At 39.4% G+C, this 13,880-nt stretch overlaps 2 protein-coding genes across 2 annotated transcripts in view; one reads left to right on the top strand and one right to left on the bottom strand.

Moving 5' to 3' along the window:
* The window catches only part of LOC123277871 (ubiquitin carboxyl-terminal hydrolase 25-like), a 96,037-nt gene extending 84,619 nt beyond the window's left edge, over positions 1-11,418 (top strand). Inside the window, exon 6 of the mRNA XM_070487713.1 lies at positions 11,401-11,418. Coding sequence (XP_070343814.1) covers positions 11,401-11,402 — 2 coding nt within the window. The 3' untranslated portion in view covers positions 11,403-11,418. The remainder of the gene's footprint in view (positions 1-11,400) is intronic.
* Positions 5,830-6,759, bottom strand: LOC106843981 (olfactory receptor 4X2-like). The gene has a single exon (XM_014861264.3). It carries the CDS (start codon positions 6,757-6,759, stop codon positions 5,830-5,832), a length of 930 nt encoding a protein of 309 aa, XP_014716750.2.
* Positions 11,419-13,880: the final 2,462 nt, after the last annotated feature.

Raw genomic sequence — 13,880 nt, 5'->3', positions numbered from 1 at the left:
ATAGGCATACAGAATGTACGCCCAACTGTGAACCCTGAAGTGACCCATGAATTGACTCCAGGCCCTCTCAGCTGTGATCCCAGATCCCAGGGAGAACACTCATTTACAAACTCACCCATGGATGAGAGAGCCTTTTTGGAAGTCCATGAGTCCAGTGGAGAAGTTACAGCAGAAGCTTGGAACAAAAAATCTCCAAGATGGGACACATTGGAGAAGATAAGAGGAACTCCCCAACATGGCAGAGTTCAGCACCAAGAGAGCACTTCTCGGCCCAACAGGGGAAAGTGAGAGCATATGAGTGAGCACCCAGCCTCTCTATGCAGGAACCTGCCAAAGCGGCCCATTTCTCTCTCACCCTATGAGAATACTGCGTTGTGAGCTGCAGGACTGAGGGGGTATGAGCAGCTGGAAGACGAGCAGCCAGGGCTCATGAGGGAACATATCTTTATGTGGATCCTACAAACCACAGCTCGGACTCCATCAGGATCCCCATCCACAAGTCGCCGGGGACTACTTGCCTATGGATCCCTGCAAATGATGACATAGTGCCTACAGTCACCCCCAGAGCTTTGAGTGCCTCACTGACACACATCCCCACTCCCCATGGCTAGCTCTTGCATGCTCCTGGTGGTGGCGAGAGCAAGCTTTTCCAGATGGCTAGTGACCATGAGCAGAAAGTTGCTCTGAATCTGCAGGCCTGACTGGAATAAACCACAAAACGCAAAAGGGAGGCTATCAGCACACAGACTGGCTTTGCAGAATTGAGGGAAGGCGTACAAGCTCAAGAATACTTAAGCTGCAGAATCAGAATGATAACTTGAATGGGCAGATCTTGAGCCTCAGCCTCTATAAAGCAAAGAATCTCTTAGCCACCCAGACCAAAGCCCACTCTCTGCCTGCAGAAATACACACGGCATTGCATGAAGACCTCATGGGAGGCTTGAAGGACATCAGGTAAGCAACTTCTGGCTGAGGCAGTACATGAACAAGATTAGGTTCACTCTCCTGGACCACAAATCCCTATCTTGTACATTGAACACTGAGACAAGAGGGCTGGCTGAGAGTAGCCTTGGGATCCCCAGACCCTGGGACCTTGGGACCAAGCAGCAGACCTTGTCCAAAGATGCAGCCCAGGCTGGGCCTCACATGCACACTGTAAATGTATCTCTGGCCACCATGTAACATGTACTGGTGTGTAAGTGGGGAGGCCATGCACACAACAAGAAGTAAGCATGGTGTGATGGCTGTGGGCAACATCTGCACAATTAACTGTCCATGCACTTTGTGGGCCTTTTGAAAGGACTAGCGGGTAACGAAGGTGGGAGAGGACAAGATCTGCTATCAGGAGTCACTGTAACAATAAGAACTGGAAGCTTCTCTTTCAAATATTTGATAAAATGGGTCTACCTCTGGGGATAAGGATTAAAAAATATTCTAGTGAAAAAAAAGTGGAACAAGAAGTGTGGGGCAGGTGTACCCAAAGAAAAGGTGTGAGAAAGCCTCAGAATTAGCAGCAGAGCTGATGGAAGTTACATACTGACCAAGTTCAGTCAGTAAAACCTAGAGGAAATGACTGTAACGTCAAATGTGAAGACAACAACACAAGACTTCAAGAAACAGGAAACGTCAAGAAAACATGACCACACCAAAAGAGCACAGTAATTTTCCAAAAACAAACCCCAGAGACGTGGACATCTGTTATTTACCCAATCAAGAGTCCAAAATAGCTGTTTTAAGGAATCTCAGTAAGTTGCAAAAAAAAAAACACAGAAAGACAAACAAAATCAGGAAGACAATACACAAACAAAATAAGTGGTTTAACAAAGATAAAAGTTATGGAAAAGAACCGAAGAAATTCTGGAACTGAAGAATACAATAAATGAAATGAAAAATTCAATAGAGATCATCAACAACAGCATGGATCAAACAGAACACTGAATCCATGAAGTAAAAGACAGGATGTTTGAAATTATCCAGTCAGAGGAAAACAAAGAAAAAAGAATGAAAAAAGAGTGAAGAAAGCCTATGTGAACTAGTGGACACTATCAAGAGAACAATCTGTGCATTATTGGAACTCATAGAAATAGAGAGTAAATTGGTGATTGCTAGGTGCCTGGGAAAGAGAGAAATGGGGAGATGTTAGTCAAAGGGTAAAAAGTTTCAGTTATAATATGAATAAGCTCTGTGGGTCTAATGTAGACATGGTGACATAGTTAATAACATTGTATTATATACTTGAAACTTGCTAACAGAGGAGATCTCAAATGTTCTCACAAAAAAAGATAATTATGTGAAAAGATGGAGGTGTTAACTAACCCTATTGTGGTAATCATTTTGCAATATTTTCTTGTATAATATCATCATGTTGTACAAGTTAGACTTACACAATGTTATCTGTCAACTATACCTCAATGAAGCTGGAAAATAAAAGAACATATTTTTAAAATACAGTTTGAAACTTTAAAACTACTGAAAAAACAAAGGATGTCAGCAAATGGAAAGATAAAGCATGATTTCGGATGGGAAGATTCACATCAATAAGATATTGATTCTTTCTATATACATTTTTAAATGCAATATGATATCTATCAAATAATAACATTTTATTTTGGGGGGATGTGCAGCTGGAAGAGAAGTAAAACTAATTCTCAAGTTCATATGGAGAAACAATACCCAAGAGAACTTTGAAAAAGAAGAGAAACAAAAAGGGACTAAACTTCCAGATATTAAAACATTCCATAAAGCTTCCATAACAAGAAATAGCGTGGACCTGGCTATTCTAGGTCATAAAAAATAATGATAATTAACTACATAAAAAGCAAAGATTTCTGTATGTCAAAAAAAGAGTAAAACAATGAAACCAGAACCCTATCTTACACCATTCACAAAAATTAATTCAAAATGGATTAAAGGCTTAAATGTAGGACTGGGAACAATAAAACTCAGAAAAAAATGCATAGAAAAAATATCTTTGATATGGATCTTGGCAATGATTGTTTGGATCTAAAACCTAAAGCATAAACAACAAAATCAAAAATAAACAAGTGGGACTACATCAAATTAAAAACCTTCTGCATAGCAAAAGAAATGATCAACAAAATAAAAAGACAACATACAGCATGGAGAAAAAAATATTTGCAAACCATATACCTGATAAGGGCTTAGTATCCAAAATATATAAAGAACTCATGTAACTCAGTAGCAAAGAAACAAACAATCCAATTTAAAAATGGACAAAGGACTTGAATAAAAATTTTTCCAAAGAATACATACAGCTGGACAACAGGTACATAAAAAGGTGCTCAACGTCACTAATCATAAGGAAATGCAAATCCACACCACAATGAGTTAGCACCTCACCCCTGTTAGAACAGCTATCATCAAAAAAACAAGAGATATCAAATGCTGGTGAGGACGTGGAGAAAATGGAACCCTTGTGCCCTGTTGGTGGGATTATAAATTGATACAGCCACTATGGGAAACAATATGGAGGCACCTCAAAAATTAAAAATAGAACTGCTATTTGATCCAGCAATTCCACTTCTGGGAACATATCTGAAGAAAATGAAAACACTATGTTAAAGAGATAGCTTCACCCCCATGTTCATAGCAGCATTATTCACAATAGCCAAGACTTGGAAACAATCTAAGTGTCCATCAACAAATGAATGGGTAAAGAAGTTGTGATATATGTGTATGTACACACACACACACACACACACAGAAATATTATTCAGCCATAAAAAAGGAAATCTTGCCATTCGTAGCAACATGAATAGAACCTGAGGACATTATACTAACTAAAATGAGTCAGACAGAGAAAGACAAATATTGCATGTATAATCTCACTTATACATGTGATCTAAAGAAAAAAAAACATAGAAAAAGAGATCAGATTTGTGGTTACCGAAGGTAGGGAGACGGGAGGCAGGGGATGTAATTGGATGAAGCTGGTCAAAAGGCACAAACTTCCAATTATAAGACAAATTAGTACTAGGGATGTAATGTACAACACGATGACTATAGTTAACATTGCTGTATGATATATTTGAAAGTTGTTAAGAGAATAGATCCTAAGTGTTCTCATAACAAATTTAAAAAAACTATTTTTCTCTATTCTTTCTTTTTGTATCTATATGAGATTATGGATGCTAACTAAATTTATTGTTGGTAATCAATTCACAATATGTGTAGGTCAAATCGTTATGCTGCGCAGAAACTTATACAGTGATATATGTCAATTATATCTCAATAAAACTGGAGAAAAAATGTAAAGCTTTTAAACATTGAAAACATTGTATATAAGACTAAAAGTGAATTAAATATTAAAACATCCTTCCTCACAACAAAAAATTGCAAGTTAAAACATAACAAGATGCCTATCAAATTTTCAAAATGTTTTAATTATATTTTTAAATAATTTCTGACTCACAAAAAAAGTTGCAATCATAATACTAAGAATTCCTGTATACCCTTAATCCAAATCCCCCTAATATTAATATTTTGGCATATTTCATCATTTTATTTTTTATATTTCTTTATCATTTATTCTCTCAATAGATAGGATTGTTTCTGAAACATCTGAAAGTTGCCTACATAATGCTCTTTTAACTCTAGATATTTTAATGCTTTATTCCTAAATTCAAGGACAGTCTCTGACACACACAGCACAATTATCAAATAGAGGAAATTAACTTTGATACAATTCAATTGTCTCATCTACAGAGCTTTTGCCCGCTAATAACCTTTATCAAGTACAGGATCCAACCAGGGATCACAGGTTGCATTTAGTTATGATCTACGTTTAATCTGGAACAATTCTTCATTCTTTGTCTTGGTCCTTTCAAAGATGCAAGCTGGTAATTTTGCAGAATTTCTTTAATTGGGGTTGCCTGATGTTTTTTCATGATTAGACACAGGTTATGTATTTGGGGTAGGAATCCCACAGTAGTGATATTGTGTGCCTCTCCAGTCTCAACACTGATAATGTTGACTTTGAGTAATTGTTTAATGGAGTGTCTTTCAGATTTCTCCATTATAAAGTTACACTTTTCCTCTTGCAATGAATAAGTATCTTATAGGGAGATACTTTGAGACTATGAGAATTCTTATTCCAGCCAAGAAAATTTTTAATGACAATGTTCATTCGGTCAAGAGCACTTTCACTAGGAAGGTGAATTGTTACAAATGTTCTGAGAACCAATTTAGCAATTGTATAAAAAGTTGTTATACTTTTTAATGCAGTAAATTTATTATAGCAAGTGAGTTTTTTTTCTTTTGGTAGGATGGGGGAGACTTGCTCTAAGCTAACATCTGTTGCCAATCTTCCTCATTTTTTTTCTTCCCTTCCCCCACCAAAGCCCCAGTACATAGTTGCATACAGTTGTAAGTTCTTCTGGTTCTTCCATGTGAGGCTGCCACAGCATGGCTAATGACAGACAAGTGATGTGATTCAGTGCCTGGGAACTGAACCCGGGCTGCCAAAGCAGAGTTTGATGAACTTTAACCTCTAGGCCATCAGGGCTGGCTCGCAAGTAAGGTCTTTCTAAAAATCAGAAGTATAGTTAAAGATTTCTATTCACAAATACCACAGTGTTATTTAAAGTAGTAAAAAATTAGAAATGATCTAACAGAAAAATGGCTAGTTAAGTACTAGTACATCCATAAGAGAAAATATTTTACAAGTGATTACAATGAAGTTGTTAAAGGAGGGAACTAGTTAGAATGACTCTGGATGTAACAAGTCCTCCGAGCTGTCCTTTATCTCACTCTACCCTTCCGTTGGGACTAAGCGTCATTCTAAATGCAAGGACAAACACAAAGACATCCCTATTTCTCATCTAGTTTCATTGTCCTGATCCACAACCTCTTCATGGCCTTCTTCATTTCTGCATTTCTCAAGGAGTAGATGACAGGGTTGAGGAGTGGAGTGATCACTGTGTAGAACACGGCCACCATCTTGTCCACAGACAGAGTGGTAGAAGGCCTCAGATAGATAAAGATGCAGGGCCCAAAGAACAACATAACCACAGTGATATGGGACCCACAGGTGGAGAGGGCCTTGCGCCGCCCCTCAGAGCTTCGAGTCCTCAGATGGAGCAATATGACCACATAGGAGAATAAAAGGACCACAAAGCTGATCACAGCCATGGTCCCCCCATTGGCAACAATCAGCAGACTAATGAGGAAGGTGTCAGAGCAGGCAAGTTCGAGCAGAGGAAGCAGATCGCAGAAATAGTGGTTGATCACATTGGGGCCACAGAAGGGCAGGCGGAAGATGAGAAGGACTTGGGCAAAGGAATGCACAAAGCCCCCCACCCAGGCTGCTCCCACCAACATAGCACAAACCTGTCGGTTCATGATGGTGGTGTAGTTGAGAGGTCTGCAGATGGCCACATAGCGGTCATACGCCATCACTGTGAGCAGGAACACCTCAGTGCCACCAAAGAAGTGGATGAAGAAAAGCTGTGTCATGCAGCCCCACAGAGATATGGCTTTCCTTTCAGCCAGCAAATCTGAGATGAGTTTGGGGGCTGAAGTAGAGGAGTAGCAGATCTCCACGAAGGACAGGTAGCTGAGGAAGAAGTACAAGGGGGAACCAAGACTTCTGCTGGTCATGACAGTGAGCACAATGAGGAGATTCCCCAGCACAATTGCTGTGTACAAGAGCAGAAATAGCACAAAGCAAACAGTCTCCACCTCCTGATTAGGAGAAAGTCCCAGAAAAATGAATTCAGTCACATTATGTGTATTAGCCATGAAATCGCTACCAGGAGGCAGTAATTTGGGTGACGTGATCTGAAATGATGCAAAATAAAAGACTCTTTCATTAAGTAGGTGAATTACAATAATCCCTTACATATCTGAGAAGCTTGTTAGCTGGATATTGAAAGATAAGTAGGAGCTAGTTGTGCATACAAGAAGGGAAGAGCATTCCAAAAAGGCAGAAGATCATATAAAGCTATAAAATTTCATGCATGTGTGGCTGGAGTAAAGGGGAGAATGGCAAAGATAAAGCTGGAGATAGAATCTAGTACCAATCCATGAAGCACTGATAGGGACTTTGAGGTTCATCCTACAGACAATGAGGAATCATCAGGAATATTACTCAACTGGAAGGTAACATCACTTTGTACATACAGGTTGGATTAGTGGAAACAGATCAGAGGAGGGGATATCTATCAGGAGATGAAAGCCTCATTGGACGATATGGGGCAGCAAGGAGAGTGTGGCTGTCTCCATGTTAAATGACTCTCCATTGCCTTTGAATGCTTTTGATTGCCTTTTGCCTGCTGCTTTCTTTTGTCCCACTTCCTTTCACTTGCTTTCCATCCCTGGTTTACTGAATAGCATTCTCACTACTCTGCTTCCCTTCGGAGTCTTCAGAAGAGATGTCCCTTGACATTCAGCACCCTCTCTCATTTCTACTTTCTCCTCCTAATTGTCTGTTTCTATAACTGGTCTCTTGGTGTTCTTGTCCTTTCCAAGGATCCAGTTCAATTCATGTACAATCTTCTCCTTACCAAAACTTTCATCTCCTCCAACATATGCCCCCAGTAGCTACTGAAATACAAACCACCCCTCCATTCAGAGTGCCCACTCGTCCTTTGACACATATTCTCTGCAGTCCAGCCTTCCAACATCTCAAGACATCAACCGTCACGTGCACTGACTGATTTGCAGACTGCCCTCATCCATGGTGGACTTTGTTCAAGGTGACTGAGGTCTGTGTGTATCAACACAGCCCCTTGTACAGTGAGACTCCAGGGCATCTGAGACTGAGAGTTACATGACATTCACTCATGCCACAAAGCTTCTTTCGTTCAGGGATTTGGGACAGGCTCAGGTGATTAAGGACCACCACGGGCCAGAAGGAAATCATTGATAAAATTTACAATTGCAATGACAAATGGAGGGCAGAGATGAGCCCTAAACTCTCAGATCAGCTGGGGAATTTTACCAAGGAGCTGTGCATGGAAGAAAACACTGCTAATTTTCCCACCCCTGGGTTTATACCCAGGTTTCTTCAGGCAGTATCCATGTGATATCTACAAAGTTCTTCAACTTTTCATAGATTCAAGGTCCACATTGTAGCATGGAGATAATACCTATACCATAGGTAGATGCCATACCTCCCACTCCTAGCTCATCCCAGGACAACTTAAGTTCCCCTCCTCTGTGCAAACTTGGAGTCTTCTCAGAGATAGGAAATCCATCTCCACAACCCACAGGTCCTTATGGTTAGTTGGCCCCCCTTCTCTCAGGACATTTTGGACTCACAGCACTTTCCACACTGAATTGTGATTGTTGTATGTGACCATCTGCCCACTGTGAACTTCCTGAGGTGCAGATTATGTCTCACTACGACTCCATCTCCAACCAATGCTTACTGAAATGACTCAATGATTGTAAATAGAAAGAAGAGTGAATGTAGATCTGCCCTAGCCTTCTTAGCACAGTATTTAGCACATTGTAGGTATTCAACAAATATTGAAAGGACAAAGTTCCCTAAGGATCAACACCACACCTTCTCTATTCCCGAATGCCATAGGTAGCGCTGTGCTTGTCTCAGGCAAAGACCAGACTAATGTGAGAGCAGTTTGTGAAACGCCTTGTGCTTGATGGCAACATTCTCTTTGCTTTCAAAATGGAATTATAGTCATCATGCAAAAGAAGCACATGCTCACAAAACAAAACTCACCCCAAAGTTTCTGTGGCTTTGCTGTTCTCACCACGATTCCTTCTTCTATTCTGACCACAGAGATGTAAATAGCGCCCTGAGAACAGCCCTCAGCTCATGCAGGTTTCCCAGTTAGCCAATTGGAAAGCATTAAGGCCCAGCTACCACCAGAGCCCTTACTTCTAAGGAGTTGCCAAATGGAGGATCTGCTCCCTCTGCAGCCTCAGGCTTAAGAGTGCTGAGACTAAGCCACTGGATCTATTCCACCTGATTTTTAAAAAGAGCAAAGCAGATTTGCCTCCCATGTATTCCACAGAGAAATAAGAATTCTGGCAGCTTAGCCTTGAGTTCACTCTACATGAGACATACCCAGGAGGAAGGTGTGATCATCAAATGAGAGAAGATTGGTCCCCAGGCAGCCATACCTTTCCCTTCCCAATCAGGCTGACTACCTCATGGGATGCAGGACCTGGACACTAAAATCTCAAACTTCCTTATCAGTAACATAACTTCAGAAATCAATAGGAGATATGAAAAACTTAAATTCACCCAATGTTCACAGTGTACTTACTCTGTATGAGGCTCTGTGCTGTTCAGGGGTCAATTAGATATAGCTCCTGCTTACCATGAACTCAATCATGTGGCTTTACATGAACTGACACCTTTCAAAGGATGGCTTTTAGGAATATGGGACACAAGTGTCAGAAACTCAAACAGCGCTTCTTGCCTTGCTATGGATGAGGCTATAGATCAGTGGTTCTAAACAAGGGGCCATTTTGTCCCCCAAAGGACATTTGGCAATATCTGGAGACATTTTTCATTGTCACAACCTGGATGGAGAAGTGGTGCTACTGGCATCCAGTGGGGAGAGGCCAAGGATGCTATGACACATCCTGCAATGCACAGGATAGTCCCCCTACATCAAAGAATCATCTAACCCAAAATGTCAATAGTGCTGTTGTTGAGATCCTTAGTAAGATAAAGCTAAATTTGCTGTGAATTGATAATTATGAAACTGGGTGATGGGTATATGAGTTCACTAACCTGCCTTGACCCCATCAGTGTATATATTAAATTTTCTTTAACAAAGGATTTTACAAATGCCGTAATAGTGCTTTGTACTCTACACCAGTGCTACTCAAAAATGTCACTAATTCAGTCTTGATTAAAATTAGAGTTGAAACAAGATGCCAAGTTTCAACTAATGATGAAGAATAAAATTATGAAGAGAGACGTTAAGATTTTTTTAAAAGGTTAATTGTTTTTGAGAATACAAATGCTCCTAATTAAGCATTACCTATACAGAAAGAAACACAAGGAAAGTAAAATTAGCAAATAATTACTTAAAAGCTCCAAATATTTTACTAAAACCTATACTTATTCTGTAACTTATCATGAAGTTAAGTTTCTGTGAAAATCTTTCAGTCAAAGTCTTTTCTATATTGAAAGATTTGGTGTAATAAATCTAAGGAAGATACATTTTTAAATGTGAATCTATGAATATTCATTTTTGGAAACTACATTTGTTAAATGTAGTTTGATTTTATTTCCTAACCTGTTAAAGATTAGCCCATTGACTATGGTCTCAATTCTCCAGTTCTAATTGAACACCAGGACAGACTCTTGCAGAATTAGGAATATAGCTGTACATAGTAAAAAGTTATTTTTCACATAAAATTATCAAATGACTCTGTCAGTTTATGCTTTAAAAAAAAAAAAAAAACAGGAATGGGGGTCAGCCCAGTGGTGCAGCAATTAAGTTCACACGTTCTGCTTTGGCAGCCCAGGGTTTGCTGGTTCGGATCCCAGGTATAGACCTACGCACCACTTGTCAAGCCATGCTGTGGCAGGCATCCCACATAAAATAAAGGAAGATGGGCACAGATGTTAGCTCAGGGCCAGTCTTCCTCAGCAAAAAGAGGAGTATTGGCAGTGGATGTTAGCTCAGGGCTAATCTTCCTCAAAAAAAAAAAAAAAAGGAATGTCAAAAATGTTTATAGCAGATTTTATTCATAACACCTGAAAACTGAAATCAATCCAAATGTCTCTCAACAGGAGATTAGATTTTTTCAGTTGTGATATACTTGTGGAATGGAATACTATTCACAAAATAAAAGAACAAACTATTGTAACCCACAACGTGATGAATCTCAAAATCAGTATGTAAGGTGAAAGAAGCCAAACACAAGAGTACATGCTTTATGATTCCATCCATATGAGCTTAATAACAGGCTAAACTAATCTGTGATGATAGAAAATATGATAGTGGTTGCCTTGTGGAGTGGGGATTGTCTGCAAGGGGTCAAGAGAGAAGCTACTGGGATGATAAAAATATTCTATATCTTGGTTGGATGTTGGTTACACAGATATATAAATTTATCAAAGCTCATTGGATTGTACACTTCTAGTCTGTGCATTTCACTGAATATAAATTTTACCTCAATTAAAAAATAAAACCTAGCTTCAGTGGGGGACCACAACGGAGGACACATCTGGTCTAGGAGTCAGAATACCTGAATTTGTGCCCAGGCTTTGTGCTTGATATATTCCTGTGCAGAGATTGCTGGTTTTCCCCCAAAACTCATTTTCCTTTTCTTTCTCCTATAGTATTGGGACCTCTGAATTTTTATCTGGACACCTACGCACCCGGAATAAAAATTGCATTACCCAGCCTCTCTTGACATGTACTTATTTTGTATCTTGCTCTTCCCTAATTGCAGGAATTCTGTCATCATTACTGGAACCCTAGAAGCCATCTTGGGCCATGAAGTAAACCTGAGAATAGAAACTATAAAAGATGGAGAAACAAGATAGAGACATTTTCTATATCCATTTTCTATAACTGTCTAATTCCTGACTTCTATCTTCTTTTAGATTATGTTGCTTGCAGCTAAAACTTAATATAAATGATATTTCAATCTCCAAAAATGTCCATTGAGAAGTTATTTCATTTTTTACTGACATCACAGTGTCAGTCTCCAGGATTTTTATGAGACTCCAGTGAAATAATGGATGTGAAAGGGCTTTGAAATACGCACAAGGTTTTATACAAATATAAAGTATACAAGTTGCCATATAACAAATCCAATTATGGTTTTGGGACATTTCAATGCAGTTTGGAAGTTGGTATTTTTCATTGCAAGATAATACATTAACATGATGTCTAATATTTCAACTAAAAGTAATTCACTATAAAGTTCTTCTCTGAGTACAAATGATCTCATATCTAACACAAGCCTTTCCCAAATGATAAAGATAAGCAAGGCTAATACCATATTGTATCTTTTATTCATTCATTAGTTGTTGAGTAAACATATGTAGCTATGTTTACTACATGGCTTCATTAACTATGTAGTAAAGTAGAACAATTCACCTACAATCAATTCACCAACTATGTTTGCCAGATAACTGAATTGCCAACAGTTAATTCACAGAATTAACCAATTCAACAATTTAACTCAGGCAAATGACCAATCCACTGAATTAGTAACTCACCAAAGACAGGCTTCCACTCCCACTCTACTCTACTTCTTTCACCTTTAATTAAGAAGCATTGAAACATTCAAATTTTGTTTATTTTATTTCATTTTATTTATTTTTTGAGGAAGATTAGCCCTGAGCTAACTGTTGCCAATCCTCATCTTTTTGCTGAGGAAGACTGGCCCTCAGCTAACATCTATACCCATCTTCCTCTACTTTGTATGTGAGAAGCTTACCACAGCATGACTTGTCAAGTGCTGCCATATCCGCACCCAGGATCCAAACCAGTGAACCCAAGGCTGCCAAAGTGGAACGTGCACACTTAACCACTGCGCCACTGGGCCAACCCCAAAATATTCAAATTTTAAAACACAGAAAATCAACCTTCAATGAATACAAATAGACAAATCCGTAAAGAATAAAAGGGCATTTCAGTTATGCCAACCTGACAGAAATTTGCACACACTATTTCCAGTTAGTTCAAATCAAGGGCGAAACCTATGAAGAGGCATGAAGTTTGACTACACTTCTGCAGATCATCAATTACCTCACCTGTCCTCACCTCCAATCACCTCTCTCCACATTTCAGATCTATTTACTCCCCTACCCCATAAATGTCCCTGAGTCCCTATTTTCGGGGAAGCAAATTTGAGGCTCATGCTCTCACTTCCTCACATGGCTGCCTTGTGAGTAAATTCTCTCTCTGCTGCAATCTCATTGTCTTGGTGTTTGGCTTTCTGCGCAACAGGCAAAAATGAGCCTGGTTTGGTAACACCAAGAAATGGAAAAATATATTCCACGTTTTGTGGGAAGAACTAAAAAGTTACATGGAGAGGGGCACAGACACAAGAAGGAGTAAAGAACTAAGGCCAATAATTCAATCTGAAACATGAAGGCTTGAAGAATACAGGTGAAAACCTGCCCAGGGGTAACCCCATCTGCTACTTATGCCTGCATCCCTTTCTTGTCAAAGTAAATCCAAGAAAGAAGAGAAGTTTACTAAATTGAAAACTAATCAGAAGAGAGAAGCCAAGATTCATAAAATCCTTGCTATTCATTATTTCCAAGAAAACTAAAATAAAACACACAAAAATTCCTCCCAAAACATTGCTCATTGCAGGTCTTGGCAAAATGCATGTGTCATAATTTTTTTTTTTAAAGATTTTATTTTTTTCCTTTTTCTCCCCAAAGCCCCCCAGTACATAGTTGTATATTCTTCGTTGTGGGTCCTTCTAGTTGTGGCATGCGGGACGCTGCCCCAGCGTGGTTAGATGAGCAGTGCCATGTCCACGCCCAGCATCCGAACCAACAAAACACTGGGCCGCCTGCAGCGGAGCACGCGAACTTAACCACCCGGCCACGGGGCCAACCCCGCATGTGTCATAATTTTATAAGAGTTAATAGAAATATGTTTTTGATTAATCTAAACTTCAGTATTGCTGCTTGGGGAATTTATTTGCAGTGCATTCATCCAGAACTCTGGATTAGGCATATGCATGGAAACAGCCTCCTTTGCATCTAAGCAAAAGCATGTGACCTAGTTCTGATCAATAAGAAGAAAATAAGAATGGTTCTGAGGAGTTTCTTGCAAATATTCCCCAAAATAAATGAGAGCCCCTCCCTTCCTTCACGTGAGCATATAATAGTTAGAGCTTCTGCAGCCATCTTGCAGCCATGAGAGGACAACCAAGAGAATTGAAGAGGCACCAACAAGGTGCTA

The sequence above is a fragment of the Equus asinus genome, chromosome 17, assembly GCF_041296235.1.
Source record: "Equus asinus isolate D_3611 breed Donkey chromosome 17, EquAss-T2T_v2, whole genome shotgun sequence".
Classification (NCBI taxonomy): Eukaryota; Metazoa; Chordata; class Mammalia; order Perissodactyla; family Equidae; genus Equus; species Equus asinus.
The sequence above is the reverse complement of the archived record's forward strand: the minus strand, read 5'-3'. Positions and strand labels throughout refer to the sequence as shown.

Bases quoted from the DNA above. Each gene is read 5' to 3' on its own strand.
- LOC106843981 (XM_014861264.3), bottom strand. From the start codon at position 6,759: ATGGCTAATACACATAATGTGACTGAATTCATTTTTCTGGGACTTTCT.